This window comes from Diadema antillarum, unplaced genomic scaffold (assembly GCF_040938485.1).
Source record: "Diadema antillarum isolate AM-2024a unplaced genomic scaffold, OU_Dant_1.0 scf00000103, whole genome shotgun sequence".
In the NCBI taxonomy this organism is placed as follows: domain Eukaryota; kingdom Metazoa; phylum Echinodermata; class Echinoidea; order Diadematoida; family Diadematidae; genus Diadema; species Diadema antillarum.
Genome location: NW_027270992.1, coordinates 6,849,238 through 6,866,595, shown reverse-complemented (window position 1 = coordinate 6,866,595; position 17,358 = coordinate 6,849,238). Strand labels below are relative to the sequence as shown.

The window sequence follows — 17,358 nt, the reverse complement described above, 5'->3', positions numbered from 1 at the left end:
TCATTTCATGAATTTGAATAACCGTGCATGCATTTTTTTTCTTTTCTTTTTTAACTGTAATATGTTTATTCATTATTATGCATACTTTTCCGAGATATAGCATCTCGTTCGTTATCTAGGGCAAAGAAATACGGGATTACTTGTGGTATCATTGGGAATAAAACTAAACAGAGGCCTATGAAGGGCTACGAGATTTAAAATGAAACTGTGCCTTCCGATGATGTTAATTAGGACACTGATGGAACACCGTTCAGCGTCCATTTGGTAAACAACCTTTACAGCGGTCTCAGAGTGCATTATAAAAGTGGGCGTCAAAGTTTGATGAAGATAGCCTGCTCCATTATCATATGCTCATAAAGTAAGCAGCATTCGAATTCATTTGCCAAAAAAACAACAACAACAACAGGACACTTAACGTAAATTAACAAGCCCATTCATAGATGAAGGGTTTGCTCCTTTCTATACTGCATGGTTAAAGATAAGACCCGACGTACTAGATGGGCAAACATGGTTAACAACGATAGGATCTGTCTCGAGACGGTAATAAAAAGATTATATATCGCTTAATCTTTGGACTTCTCGATATCAAAAACATCGGAAACTTCTGTTTCCATAATAGACTAACTGTTGTGTCTTCGATTCTGCTATAAAGCCCACCATTCCTAACGTGTTTCCTCCAGATGAACCATATTTCCCTTTATGCCCTACGTACTTCCACGCTAATCTTCGGTTATAGCTTAACGTCAAATGACCTATATACACGAAGAATTTAATTATTGTTGCTAGACAAGATCAGGAACTTCCCAGCTCATTCCTGCCCGATTTGAGCTTTCACAGTTACGATACGCGCGTCGTTAAATGGTGGATGAAATCAGAGTCGAGATTCCATTATAGAGACACATTGCATGTCTTGCCAGCCGTTATTTCGTTTCGCCTCCCCGACCTTTTACCTGAGCTTTATCATCGCAGCAAGAAGACATTTCAAGTTGCCTTGGAGAATTTTCACTGATCACTATACTATATACTTGATCTTCTTCTTTCTTTCTTTTTTTTTCAATTTGTGGCAGCACGCTAACAATATTGGTGTGGGATGGATAACCGACGCCTGATCGCGATTGTCGCTGTCGTAACTCTTTCCGTGGGTATCGGTGTCGGCGTGCTGATCGGTTACTTCTCGGCCCCCGATGGCGGGGGAGGGGACTCAAATCCTGAAAACAGACCGGCGGACGAGTCGATATCGGAGCGGATTCTGAGCGAGATTCGAACTGAGAATATTCGTGCCAATCTGAGGTGAGAAGCCGAAGCAAAAAATTGATATGCGTAAAAATCCATGGAGGCTATCATTTACAACTCATGGCGCCTCGAGAGAAAAACTTAAGTATCTCCACAAATGTTGAAACCATTAATAACAATAATATTGTGGCAATTTTCTGTTTCTGACAATTAAGTTGTCTGATACAATGATGGTTCAACTCCACGTCATGTTTTAGGTGGATGAAAAGAATGAGTATAACCATGAAGAGACGAACTCACTAATGAAAGGTATACGTCATGAACTCACAGCAATATTTTTTTTTTTTTTTTGGGGGGGGGGGGGGTCGCACTTATCATATTACACTAAACGGAACAACTCCATTAATGTGGAATGTCATGTCACATTATCACAATCAGATATTACGCTAGCAAGCCCCACGTAGCCGGTACGGCGGCCGATCGAGAAGGGGCCGAGCATATCAGACAGACCTGGCTGGAACAAGGCCTGGACTCAGCAAGATTGGTCCCTTACCAGGTCTACCTACAACACAGCCCTTCGGCAGACAATGAAGAACTGGCAAACAAGGTACCACAGACAGAATTAGTATTGAAGCAATTGGCCTACAGTACGGAGGGAAGAAGACAGTCCACCATTAGGGCAAGCTGCCAATTGATAACATCGTTTAATTTGATTTTGACTCTAAACTACTGCAACGTATATTGTTTTCGAAGAAAGATATGAGCAAACGTATAAAAGTGTGATTATAGTTTTTTTATCAAAGATGACGAGGAAATGATTGTTGACTGAACTAATACTTCACAACGTCATCTTAGGAATTCAAATGTGACTTATCTGTAGCGAATGATTTCATCTCACGAATGACATAACAATAATTATTGATCCTCCTCGTACTGACGGACTCTGCCAAGCACATCCTCCCTATCATGACGGACACAACCAATTGTCAAGACACGGAATCACGTTCCTGACTTTGTGTTCATTGATCCAACAATTTGCGTTTTTTTTTAAACTGATGAACTTCTTTAGAATACTATGTGATTACATTAATCTCAGTGTTAATATTTAGAAAGAATTTTCAAAAGTTCTTTTAACCTTGTCATTGGGACAATTTACTGTGTAAAGCGCATTTATCGTCTTTATTGGAAATGCCCTATAAAAAGACTATTTCATTTATCATTATTTTTATGCTCGAAGAAATATAGGTAGTTGCCATTTTTACCCTTTTTTGTCCTACACACACGAAAGGAACTACTAGTATAAAGAGTTAATACTTCAAACGTGACTTTCATTCCGTGATATGTAATTCGTCTTGAATCTCTTTCGATAACCCTTTTAGTGAATGGTTGAACCCTGATTACAGGTGCAAATCATCGACCCTGTCAATGGAAACGCCGTTTTCACTTCAGCTCTCAGGGAGGATCCATTTGGTGAGGAGGAGCTAACGCAGAACGGCATCCCCGCCCCTTACAGTGCTTATTCCGCTACCGGTGACGTCATGGTCAGTATAAAGATTCATTTCTTGTACACATCAACTCCTTAACGCAAACTATTTTGTGCTATTTCATATTACAGTTGGTGTGGAAACAAGAACAAGAAAATAATACCTTGAGAAAGAAACGTACAATATCGGAGAGCATATAAATGTTTCAAATATAAATCTATTCATGTCATCACTATTTCTATTTTCCTGAATGCAAACCCAGGGTGACATAATGTACGTCAACTACGGCCGGGAAGAGGACTATGAATACATCATAAACGAACTGGATCCAAGTGCCAACTTCACCGGCAAAATTGTCCTCTCCAGAATTGGCGGAGCTGGTCGCTCTACAAAAGTTAGTTCTTTTTCAATCACTCTAATATCATGTGCAGTACGACCTCGATTATCCTGCCATCGATTATCCGGACTCTCTGTTATCCAGACGTCGACTGATTGACATTTTCTTTTCATGTTTTCATGTATTTTCAGTGCCAAGTCTTACTTAAAACAGAAACACGTTCAACCATTATCATGTGAATACACAAAGGGACATTATAGTATTTCAATCATCGCAGCGGTTGATGGTAATAATGCATGTTTCTCATTCAGCGCATATCACTATAATTACCATGTGATGCGCTCCAACACCTCAGGGACTTATGAAAAAAAAATGAATAAAGTAAATCTGTGACTTCAGGTTTTAATTAGTATCGAGGATAACGAGTGATTAGTAAAATTTGAGTGTCGTCCTCATCTAAAAAGTAAAAACAGAAACCAAAACAGAAGTATGTTACTTTTTATTTAATCATTTGTCATTTATATGTTTATTTATCTATTTATTCATTCATTCATTCATTCATTTTATTTCAGTTCAATATCTTTTAAACGTAGATATTGCATGAAAACATTATACATCAAGTTATCTTGTCGATACGGACTTATTTGTACAAAAAGGAGAATTATACGCACTTTCACAGGGTCTGTGTGATATTGTTTTTTGTGGTTTTTTTTTCCTGTAAAGCGCATCCTGTCCACCGGATGGACATTAGGTCAAAAGCTGCGAATCAGGTCAACGTCATCAAAAAACCAGTTCATTTGTTTCTTATATGTATATCTTTTCGGTTTTGTTTTCATTGCACGCCAAAGCTTGTCAAGATGCGGTACCACGCGTCTATAATACCTGATATCTATAGGTTGGGAAACTCGTTCCTCCTAAAAATCATGAGAAATCACATAAACGATTCGAGACAAGATTCAACAAAAATACTTTTCATACTGCAAATATGTACATGTATACACACTGAGATAAAAAGATATAGATATAAATACACAAACATATACACACATGTACACACACACACGTCTATACAGGCACAACACACACACACACACACACACATACACACACACACACACACACACACACATTCATACAGAGTGAGAAGAGGAAGCATTCAATCGACGTATAGCTGTATAGTTCAACGTGGTTTTATTGCCAAGCCGGTCAGTCATTTATTCTTTAGACCTTCATCAGGACTGTACAGAAACAAAACATAAAATAGCTCACTGGTAAAGGCATACGCAGTCAAACCTGCCTTAGCGGCCACCTGTTTATAGTGTGGAGAACTTCATTCTTATCAATTGGAAAGGTTTTATTTTGCTCTGTCTGTAAAATGTATAACTAAAAATGTTTAACTTAACCCATTTTACAATCAAACTATTCCTGCACAGAACATCACGACTATTATGTCTATCATTGCGAATGAAATATATCTACAAACAACTTGCTGGTCCGATATAATTTTGTGATGCTGTTCAGAAAGTTCTGTAAAATGTTCAAGTAATATTCTCTGACTAAAAGGATATCAAGTATAGTCTTCTGCATAATATATCCCCAAAATAAAGAAGAAAGATGCCTTTAACTCAAAGGAAAATGAATGGATTTATCAACAGGTCGCTGCCGCACAGAAGTACGGCGCTGTTGCGATGCTGGTTTACGCCGACCCCGGCGACTATTCCGTCCCTCCGGATGTGGGTCTCCCCTATCCCGATGGTAGATTCCTACCCGACACAGCTGTGCAGGTCGGCTCCATCAACAAATACAAGGGAGATCCCTTAACTCTGGGCTATCCCGCTAAAGGTAAATACCCTCTGTCTGTATTTTCTCTGCCTCTATGGAGCTAGCATTAGGAAAACACTATTCTCGTAATTAGGCTTCTTCTTTTTTTTTTAAAGGAAACACACCAGGCTAGGCTGGTAATTTCTGTCTCCTTATTAAACGTTTTCAACTATTCTGTCCCATTGATTCGCATGCTCTTCTGCTGTCATTGATATCTAAACAATGTATCCCTAAAGATGGATCCATATAGGCCTATATAAATATATTATTAATGTACATAATATAATTATAAAAACAAGTTGAGATTTCACGTATTGGCTCCACGAGGAAATGAAGAAACAAACTGGTAATGCATTTTTGGCCAAAAAGGCATTACAAGTTTGTTTCTTTATATATGTAAATTTTGGATCATGTAAATATTTGTGTGTGTGAAGGTAAATAATGTACATGTGTTTTATGTATTGTATGCTTGTGTTCGTGTATGGTTGTTTGCACGTATTTTGTGCACATTCATTTGTATGTGTTTGCATGATTTTTGTTATCTCCGCCTGTTTGTTTGTTTGTGTGTGTGTGTGCAGAATAACTCAAAAGTTGTGAACAGATTTTCATGAAACTTGCAGGAAAACTTGATAATTACACAAGGAACAGATGGTTAAATTTTGGTAGTGATCCGGAAATGTTTATGGATTTTTCAATGATTTTTGACAATCTTTTTGCAGATAAGGTCAATGAACTTTGGAGTTCAAGCTGTGCGAATTAGAGGTTTGCATACGCGCTCTAAAGCACGTGCTCTGCTCGGGCGAGGCGCCGCGCAGCTGGAAGCTGATGAGGTTAACAAAAGGCTCCTATAATAGGGAAATTAGGTCCTGGATTCAATGCCCCATACACGGCGATGTAAGTTTTGTCTCAGGCAGCATTATTGTTATATATCATATGTATGCTACAAAATTATATAAATGATTATAGTCATATCCCTCTGTGATATAATCTTCGTCTTGTGATCACCATCGTCCTCGTCTGATTGTCAAAATTAAGGGTTAAATTTGCTCTAAAGCACGTGCTCTGCTCGGGCGAGGCGCCGCGCAGCTGGAACCTTATGAGGTTAACAAAAGGCTCCTATATTGGGAAAGTGGACGATTTTCAGCATGTGTGTATGGGTGGAAATTACTGGTAGCTGCTTGGTGAAGGTCTGCGCTCTTAGAGTGCTTTTGTAGTTTGTATATTTCTTGTTATCTAATCATCATCATTATTGTTATATTATGTTATCACATTGTGTGATATAAACAAAAAATATAAATAAACAACGATTATTCAGTGTTCTATATCAAGTAGTAGAAGTAATAGTAGTAGCCATGATTATAAACAACTCGTCGCAAAAAATTAACATGAAGGAAAAAATGTTTCCCAAAATCTCTCCTGATTGTCATAAAAAACAACAACAAATGCCTATCTGACAGAAAAATCAGTTTCATATTGAAAATCATAATGTATACATTTTACTGACGTATTACTGTGGTATTTTGTTCCAGATTATTAGCGATTTTCTGTTGTAAAAAAAAATGATTTACACGTTTATAGAATAAATATCTCCGACACATCAGGTAAATGTGCTTACGTTCCATAACACTGACAAATTTTGCAAACAATAATTACTTCAACGTTGGTTAAGCACTAAAAAAATGATCTCATAATGCAAAAGGGTATTATACAGTCATGATGAAAACATTTCCTATTGTAGATAACAACAGCACAAGAAACAACAAGAATTAACATTCTTCATCTTGTAGCTACATTGTTCGTAGAATTGTAGAAAACATTGATTTTTGAAATTTGGGTTTAAGAGGAAAAAATCTCAATTGAAAACAAAAGATATACAATTTCTCTTCTGAATTATTCTCCCACAAAAGAATTTGCCCACCGGAGACTGCTAAACGAGACTGATCTACCCAAGATTCCAGTCCAGCCAATCAGCTTTCGAGATGCCTTGACTCTGCTCAGGTAAACCTTTCTGTGACGAAATTTGATAGTATATTGTAATAGTTTTATGCGCATGCGCAGCGGACACCATATTGGTGATGACTGGTGATGACGATGGAAATGAAAAGATGAACACGAGTTTTCAGATTTAATGATTTTAAACTAAATGAGCAAAAGTTGACACACTATATCATCGCATCAACAATAAGTTCGTTTTCACTGTCGATTCCTCAACACTATACTTTCGACTGACATGTATGATTGACAGCTTGTCTGAGTTTTTAAACTAAAGAAATGACAATGTTTTATCGATTTATACATAATCTAAAAATGTCAGGAGTATAAGGCGTTGTGAATGTAAGATCATTCATGATATGCTGTCGTAGCCGTAATATTCATCATTAATTGCCCAAGCATCTGTTTCTCTAAAACTGTTGCTGGTTTCAGTGCCATGGCCGGTCCATCCCCTAAAGAGGATTGGAGAGGCGGACTAAACAGCACCTATCCAGTGGGTCCTGGATTCAACGCCCCATACGCGGGAATGTAAGTTTTCTAATTGTCTCAGGCAGCATTATTGTTATACCGTGTGCATGCTACAAAAATATGTAAATGATTATAGTCATATCCCTCTGTGATAATAATCTTCGTCTTGCGATCATCATCGTCCTCGTCTGATTGTCAATTAAGGGTTAAATTTGCTCTTTGTGCCTCCTCTATTATAGGAAGACACGTGTGGTTGTAAATTCTGTGTCCGGCTTATACTGGACCTACAACACAGTGGGCATCATACGTGGTGAGATTGAGCCGGGTGAGTGTTTCCATGGCAACGAAGGAGAGAGCTCAAATTTCGTAATGGTGAGGTGACGTTCTTAGATTTATTACACCTGCCATGCCTGCGTTTGTAATTGTAACCATCCTACAGTCCAAAAGACTGCAACCGATACAGAGTACAGGCCTACGTAGTAATACAAATGACACTTCTCAAAGCTCAACATTGAAATCTGTTTAAAGTTCCGCGAAAGGGGCAATTCCGTTAGTAAAGATACTTTATCAAGAATGAACACGACATGATAAACGGCTTCACAAAATAGGCCTATCCATCCTGAATTGGCATCTCTGCACTTTTCAAATCTACAGTAAGACACCTAGTTAGTAAATACAATTGTAGGAGAAATGTTGGTCCCTATCGAGACATTAGTAGCTCTGGGTCTCTTAAAACAAGCAATCTGGAAAGATTTTCGACCTTATCACGTACAGCATACGTGCTATGTACAATATGTATTCAGATCGCGTCATAACTAAATGCTAGTCATAGCTCTATAATCTAACTCTCCTTTCGCTGATCCCGAATCAGATCGTTACGTGCTCATTGGAAACCATCGTGATGCATGGGTTCTTGGATCCGTGGACCCGACCAGCGGAACGGCATGTCTCATGGAGATATCACGTGTGTTCGGCATGCTGAAAAAAGAAGGTGAGGGTTTTTCTTCACATAATGCCAAGGGAATTAATTCGATAACTGATTTTGTCTGGGTTAAATTATGTAACCATCATCCATCATCAATGACAGACTGTCGGTTATGAGTTTGTGTTGTTGGTCTTCAACTGCTAAATACATGCACGCGCGTATTATCAATAATAAGCTAACAAAGGAAAACCGGAGATCTCGGGTTCGAATCCCGAAGGAACCTCATTTTCTTTGCTCAAAGTTGTCCCTATATCATTAGTGTGTGTGTGTGTGTGTGTGTGTGTGTGTGTGTGTGTGTGGGTGTGTGTGTCTTACACTCTAAAATCGTTGGATTAAAAAGTAATCTAATAAGACCATGAGGAGGGACAAATCCATATAAGATTACAATTTTTTGATAGTCTAATTGATTTAGAAATTAAATCCATTAGATTTGAAATTAATAATCTTATTTGGATTTGTCCCCCTCATGGTCTATAAGATTACTTTTAAATCCAACGAATTTAGAGTGTATGAGGTTATGAGTAGGCCTTCTAAAATATAAGATAAGGTGAAGTGTGGATCGAACATGCTTACATTATTGTACATGAAGACTTTCATAGTCCTACAGGCGTCAGATAAAAAGAGTGCATTTTCTATAAATAACGGATATCAGAATCTCTCAGATCAGATCATCGCAGCATCGGTAAGGAATCGGGGTATATTTCGTCTGTTCCAGGGCCCTGTTTTATGAAGAGTTAAATTGATTATAAAGTTGATTTTTTATGATAAGCCTATGGCAGCCGGTGTGTTAAGGAAATTTAGAATCGATCTTATCTTTTGATAAAACAGGACCCTGGGCAGTCAAAAAGTATATGGAAATTACTATTTGTGCTCTTCATAGCCGTACTGCATAATAACTTTGCGCATGCCTTACCGGGGGCCCGTTTCATAAAACTTGTCATCAGTGACAACTGCCACAGTTCTATGACAAATTTGCTCTCAGCCAGTCAGATGCAAGGATTTCAGTAGCCTGTCACAGATGACAAGTTTTATGAAACGGACCCTTCTGTCTTCCTCTGTCTGTTCGCCTGATGTCTGTATTTCTTTCTCCTCTCTCTCTATTTTCCATTCTCTCTCTCCCCTCTCGTTATGTCATTCTCTCCACCCCCCTCTCTGGTAACTACATGTGACAATCACTACAAGGTTGGCGCCCAAGACGTACTCTGATGTTTCTCTCGTTTGGGTCGGAAGAGTTCGGGATGATTGGCTCTATTGAGTGGACTGAGGTTAGTTTATCAGGACTGAATTCCCAGGATTACTTATTTTAGGGATAATGACCATGAATTTGGAGCACCAACCATAGCACTCTTTTCGCATTCACCTATGCCAATGCCTACGATATCATCAACCTTATAGGCCCCTATATAGATTTAATGCATGACCATTCTGCATGCTTCCCATTATTAAAGCAGTAAGTTCTTACAATTCCTGTATGTGTGTGTGTGTGTGTGTGTGTGTGCTTGTGCGAGAGTGTATGCGTGTGTGTCATTTTGGATTTTTCTTGATTTGGTTGGTTTTATGTAAAAATTTGACACACTCTACTTTCATTATTTTGTATATGTCTGAATTAATACATTACATAGACGTTCATCACGTACAGAGTCAGAGAGTGAAATTACCCGTGTTCTTTGTGTAATACTGGTGGTTTGTTTCTGCATAACTTGTATGGTAAGAAATATCAACAAAGGACATAAAATAGTGTCAATCAAAACATTTCATGATTACAAGCACGAGTTATGATTTCCAACAGTCAATATATTTGATGACATTATACAAGATTCCTTTCTGTTAGTAATTCCTTGAACATTGATTTCTTTGCAGGAGTTCAACCGGATTCTCGCCGATAGAGCAGTGGCTTATCTCAATCTCGACATTGCAGTTTTGGGTTTGTTTAATACGTTTTCTGGATTAGTTAAAGGGATTGTATAGTTTTGGTTGAGACTTAATTTCAGGTTACTAACATTTCTTGGTGAGATAATGAGAAACCTTTTATGAAATATGAAAGAGCATGTAATTCCATGAGGAATTCAACGTTTATTTGATGAAAATTAGTTTTGAAATGGCTATCAGATATCCAAAACAGAGCGATTCTAAAAGTGTTGGACCGACCTTTATTTTGTACGGTCGCTTTGTTTTACTTTGTTTTTGGATGTTTCAGCTATACCAAAACCGATTTTACTAAAATAAACTTTAAATTCCTCTAACAATGGTATGCTCTGTACTATTTCATAAGTGCTTTCTTGGTATCTCGCAAAAAGTTGAAAGCCCAATTTTCATCTCCACCAATACTGTACCATCCCTGCAAGCCCACAGTATCCTTGCTTTTTTTTTCTGTCATGTTAACAAACATCAATTTGAAAAATATGTATCAGAAGACACTTTAAAAGAATTCGTGGAAGCATGGATGAAAGCAGATAGGTGGTAGAAAGTGTTGTGACGTAGAAAATGTTTTGGAGAGGTAAGCGATCACATAGATAATGTAACAGGTTTGGTTTGAAACCACGAATACATTCTTTTAACTCGTTAATTACCGCTTAATTATCTAAGTGTGTAAGAACATTTTGTAGTTTTCATAAAATTATGTTCTGTGGAAGAAATTGAATTTAAAAAGCAATGAACATTTGAATTGAATTGCATTGACTTACCCATGCCCCACTGGAAACAAACTGATTGTTCTTGGACAGTCTGTGGGAATCTGGTTGGGAAGAGATCAAGGTACAGAAAAATAGATGCAATATGCTTCAAACTGATAGATAGCGTCATTAAATAAAGTTTTCTAATTATGAATTTTTAGCCTTTATTTTCAAAAACGTACCACACGAAAAGTAGGAAGGTGGTAACCGAGGACACACAAACAAATTAGGTTGAAGTTCAGTGAACTTATTTTAAAGTTTCATAGCGCATTTTTAACCCTGCTGCCCGATTATCGTTTCTTTTCTTTGTAAGGAAGGGATATCATATTATTATTAAGTTCTCACACACATTTTGCTTACATCTTTATCCTGTTGGGTCACCTCCAGACAACTTCTACTTCCGGGCATCGGCCACGCCCCATCTTAGACCGGTTGTATACGAAGCCACCAGTAAGGTAACACCAGTCGTTCACTATTAGGACACTATTTAACAAAAGGTTATTGAGCTATCTCTCCTATCTCTCCCACGCTTGCTCTCACTTTCTTTTTCTTTACATATTGTTTAATGAGTGCATATAACTGTGTATGTCTGTCTTATCTGGTATTCAATGTCATTTACGTTTGATATATATATATATATATATATATATATATACACATTCCAAAAGTAAACAGTATGATTTATTAATAAACATATATGTTTACAGATTTGTATTTCTGATACAATACGCATTTAGGGCCTATTTGGTGTTTAGCAGGAATTGTAGGATTCCCTTTCTATCTCTCTTTCTCTCTCTCTCCCTCTCTCTCTCTCGTCGAGTCATATTTGCAAGGGCGTAGTAAAAGAATCATTATTATTACAGAAAATTCATGAATTTAATATCTATGAATCATTAAAAGCTGTTTCAAACTCTTCGTTGATAGAATAACTGTGTTCTGGGCGTTGATTTCAGTGTTCATTCTTGGTACTGCGAGGATATACATGAAAATTGGACCTTTCGTCGATTTCTTCTCATTGTCTCACTTCCGAAATTTTCCCAATTTGAAGACAATTTTTGCCGCAAAAGATGTCCCTGAAATTGAAATCATTATTATTATCATTACTTTTATTATTATTATTATTATTATTATTATTATTATCATTATTATCATTATTATTATCATTATCATCATTATCATTATTATTATTATTATTATTATTATTATTATCATTATTATTATTATCATCATCATTATCATTATTATTGTTATTATTATCATTATCTTTATTCTTCATACGTAAAAGGAGTATAATGAGCATTTTGTTTTCCACTCCATTAAAAGAAATATCGTCAACAGATTATGGCAGTCTCTGTTGATACAGCTGTTGGTGTTATGATGGTATTCATATTTGATGTTGCTGTATTGCTGTAGTTATTAATGGACTATTATCTCATTGATATCTTAGGTTGAGGACCCAGACCCATCAGATACGAGAAGAACTGTGTATGACACCTTGCGGGAACGCCAGCCGGATTCGGAAAACCCTGATCTACCAACGTAGGTGTTTATTCGTAACATTCATAATCCCATCAAGTGTTGCGTACACTGATGAGCGTCTCAGAAGACTGCAATCGCAAAGATTTGTTGTTGTTTTTTTATCCATAAACTGTAATTACACAAAATGGAATTTATCAAAAACACGCACAAATCTGTTTGATGGGCACTCAAAGCAAACTCGCATCCTACCCCTAATAAGAAGGAATATTTTGAGGTATTCATCTTTCTACAAGCCGACATGATAACGGACGAATCGTTACACCCTTTTTGACGTGCTCGTCTTTAGATGAATCAAGCTTAGAAATGTACCAAATATAAGTCACATTTATTAATTGTGGAAGTGTGCATATACTTTTGTTTGTGTTTGTGTGTGTGCGTAAGTGTGTAAAAAAGACGTGATGATGAGATAATGATCAAGTAGTGTTTATGAATTCAAGGACACACGTTGTATTGATTTTGATGTGATTAATTAATTGTCAATAATACAACTGATTTATATATCATTGAACAAAACTTGAAGAAAGAATACAAAAAGAGAGAGAAGCTAATTAGTGTTTATGCATCAAATTGCCACCTTTTACGTATCAGTTTAAGAGGAGATCAATGCATTAAACAGAAGCAAAGAATGCACTTCCCATGAAACATAGTAATAATTTCGTCACCATACCTCTTGTCACAATATTTATCTCTCACGCAGCGTGCTAAGGATTGGCTCTGGGTCCGACTACGAAGGCTTCGAAAAACGAGTGGGAGTTTCCTGTATAAGTGGCTACTACTACTATGATAGGGTGAGGTGACGCCTAACAAGTTAGTGATTAGGAAGAGTGTCCATATTTCAGGAATGTAATGATAAGGAATGTGCAAAAACAAGACTATGTACCAGGTTGTTGTTTTTTTTTAAATTTAGATATTAGAGAGATAATGTTATGAAAAGCAAAGGGAGATATCAAAATGCAACTCATAATTTTGATGACATGTCTTTAAAAATGTGTTTATTTTGTAACGAGTTTAAAATTCAAACAGACTTGATTTTTCCTCTATTTGATGATGACCTTATTTAAAAAAAGGTCAAAACTGCGTTTATCAGTTTTTGCATTCAACCTCTTCTTGTATTGAAATGCACAAGTGCAGCGTGGTGAAAAATTAATATAAAGCTATACGAAAAAGGTTCAACCATATTATAAAGTTGCAAAGGATATCGACAAAAATAAAATCAGACTGAACAGACAAACTGCAGAGTGATTCATACATCATTGACACTTATGACATTAATATCCATGTCCCGTCTTTGTGACACAATGTATCCCTCTCTCAGTCACTCTGTATAATTACGCCTTTCTCTGCCAGTGTTGGTATCTAACAAAAAAAACAACAACAACAACAACCATGTATATGTTGAATTTTGAGGCATCATTCCATTTATTTCATTCCATAAGGCGGTAACGGTATACATGAAAAAAAAAACCACAGTAACATCTGGAAATGTATAGTAGCATAAGGAATATTTATTTCACATTTACTGGTATCTTGTAAAGGATACTAAACAGATTATTCCTTCTTCTTCAGAGTGAATGATGATAGGACGTTCACTCTTGAAAGAGATTTTTTTTTGTTTTTTTTTATGCTATACATTACAATCGTAATAAACTATCGATTTGAAACCGATCATACCACTGCAGGACACGTTGCAGCTGAGCTTCTACTCCCTGTATCACACGGCGTACGAGACGGTGAGACTTGTGGAAACCTACATCGATCAGGAGTACAAGTTCCACCAAGCGATCTCTCGAACTTTCGGAGAAATGGCGCGAATCTTGGCCGATTCCCTCGTGTTGCCGTTAGACGTAACTCTCTACGCCAGTGATCTTCGTGGAATGTATTTACGGCTCAACGACAGCTCTCAAGCTAAAAATATGGCGGACCATGGCATTTCAATGGGTAAAATAAAGATATCGAGGGAAGCTCGCTCTCTCTTTCGAATAAAAACGTTAATATATTAATTTGATTGAGAGAAGGAAAGCCTATTGGCACAATTGAATGAGTGATGACGTGCATAAGAACTGTGGGCTTCACTGTATATTTAAGGAGAAATGACATTATCATGGAAGTTATGCAAATAAGCAAATTTAAAATCATTGTCTTTTCCTGTTTACGTGTGTTGCGTAATGTCAAGAGAATGTAGTGTCCTATATGAAATGCATGTGAGAAGTAAGAAATATAAGAAAGTAAGAAAAAGAAATCCAGCAAAGAAAATCAAAAGAACGTTAATTGAATCCTGCATAGAGCCTTCTGCATCAGTGTATAGCACTGTTTAGCGAACAGTGCAGTACTCATCACATGGTTTAGTCAGAATGGATCAAAAAGCCATCTGAATCGCAGTGTTTCTCCTGATTAATTTGACCTTTTTTTTTTCAGAGCCTCTGGAAAGAGCAGTCTTCGAATTTTCAGATGTCTGCGATGACTTCCAGAATCGACTGTCATCAGTGGATACTGCGAGGTAAAATTTCGAGAAGAATCTAGAAATATTAGCTGCAAAAAGAGATAGAGAGAAAGAGAAAGAAAGATTAAAATTGCGATTCACAATGGCACTCTGAATGACATAATATGTATTTCATATTCGTATTAGATAGAGACATCATGACCTACCCCACAAAGGGATAAACATATAAAATCATCAAATTGAATACATTCACGAATAAAAACAAGATCACAATGATATTTAATGATCACTACATTTAGAAGTTAACAAAAAATTTAATTCCAACTTTTTTTTCATTCCCCCCCCCAAAAAAAAGTTATCCAAGCAACAATAAGGATGAATCTTTATCATGTATAGAAATTCATTTATGCGTCTAATTATGCATTATTCCAATGCAAACAAGAGAAAAGATACAGTGAGAGATACATGTATATAAGAGCTAAACTGATATAATGAGTTGTCTTGAAACTTTTTTTTTCTGTTTTTTTTTTCCTGCTGTCTCCACAAGCACTCTTGCCGTGAGACAAGTCAATGACCAGCTGATGCTTCTCGACAAGGCTTTTCTCGGGGATCTACCCGGAGTGGACCGGCTGGACAGGTAGGTTTATACAGACAAATATGTCTGCACCTGGTGGCTATTAAAGTGAGGAGTGAGGGATAGAGACGAGGTTACCTTGTGGTGGTTGAACATTGTTAAACACTATAGAGGCTCAATCTTAAACACTGTAGAACTTTGCTGTCTTTTCCCTCTGTATGGTGATATTAATGATTAATGCATTCTGCAACCGCCGTTTTAAAGATGCCTTCAACAACCTCTGGACTGAATTTGAAGCCCCCCCCCCCCCTCAAAAAATAATAGAAATAAAAAAATGAAAAAATAAAGAAATAGAGAAATAGATGAAAGGCTTCCCACAACGTCTTGCAACTTTCAGGGTTAACATCACTAAAGTTTTAGCTTTATACCAAACACGAAAAATACCGAATCCTTGGTCTATATCCATGCATGTATATCTGCACGTATAACATTCATCATTGGTAGGGCCGTGATGGGTTGCAGACACGTTTGCTCTGAGTGTTTTATCCTAAGAGTCTATGATGTCACATTTGTGTATCAGATAATGCCGTATATTCATAATTCAGCCAAAGAAAGGTATAGTTGTGCATTTAGCTCTAATTGGAATGAGTCAAAAACACAGATAAACTGCAGTACTTCATTCAGAGTATATGTATATCATTCTGTTTGTCATTTTTTTTTCGTGTAAGAATATAATGATTATGTCAACACACATACATACACACACACACACATACATGTATTATCATAAATATATATAAGTATATACATATATATGTATAAATGTATATGTATATATATATATATATATATATATATATATACACATACATACATATAATGATTATTACCATAATATTGACATCAAAGTGCTTTAAAAAAACTTTAACAATGAAATATGATTACTGCGCATGTAATAATTCATTCCAAGGCTAGACTCTTTTTCACCTCGACACGATATTGGGAATCTGTTCTGAAAAAAAAAATCACGATATCACTTCTTTTTATATCGAACTTAAATAAAACCTAATAATGGGCTTTTACAACACAACATTATTTTATGTATGTCTTTTATAACAAAGTTTGATCCTGACAACTAGAAAGCTTGCTCGATTCTTGCCCGATTGGCGGCAACAGGCAATGTGAGCAAACTGGAAGCGTGAATGAATTGAAATGTAACTGGAAGTTAGACGTGATTTGAATTTAGATATACGCCATTTTACATGCCATCCCTCCTTCCTATTTTTTCTATGTGTATTATGTACGAGGGCTGCCCGCCAATCAAGCCACGCTTAAGCTGTATAGCCCTACTGTATTATTCATTGCACGGTTGTATTACTGAAACGTTTCTGCTGAACATTATGTAAAGGCATGAAGATGAAAAATTTTGTTAACAACTGATGTTTATGTATATTACTTATGTATGGCTCCAATTATGTACATGTATGTTCATGTACAATGATAATACAGGATCAAATCAAATCAAATCAAATCAAATCAAATCAAACCATTATAGTCGAGCACAGTACACAGGCATAATTTCATTGGATTTACTTTCATCAGGCACTTGGCATTCTCATCGCGTGCTACATCCTCTCGGAGCGACGAGGTGGTCCCGTCGGGAGTGTTTCCGGGAATCATTGATGCTCTTCAAGACATCGACGACGATCCCGACCAGTACGGTCGATGGAAGGTTGTCGCCCAGCAAGTCGCTCAGCTCACCCATGCCTTTGAGGCTGGTAGCGCCGTTCTCAGGGATGTCACCAAATTCTGA

General features: G+C 36.9%; 1 protein-coding gene across 1 annotated transcript; it reads left to right on the top strand.

Moving 5' to 3' along the window:
* The first annotated feature begins 1,090 nt into the window (after window positions 1–1,090).
* LOC139718969 (putative N-acetylated-alpha-linked acidic dipeptidase) lies at window positions 1,091–17,358 on the top strand. Its single transcript, XM_071630413.1, has 18 exons — window positions 1,091–1,290; window positions 1,672–1,840; window positions 2,637–2,774; window positions 2,980–3,111; window positions 4,710–4,896; window positions 6,783–6,873; window positions 7,300–7,395; window positions 7,575–7,660; window positions 8,207–8,326; window positions 9,503–9,585; window positions 10,181–10,244; window positions 11,380–11,447; window positions 12,440–12,531; window positions 13,229–13,319; window positions 14,211–14,469; window positions 14,947–15,028; window positions 15,519–15,608; window positions 17,148–17,358. Exons 1-18 carry the CDS (start codon window positions 1,091–1,093, stop codon window positions 17,356–17,358), a joined length of 2,259 nt encoding a protein of 752 aa, XP_071486514.1.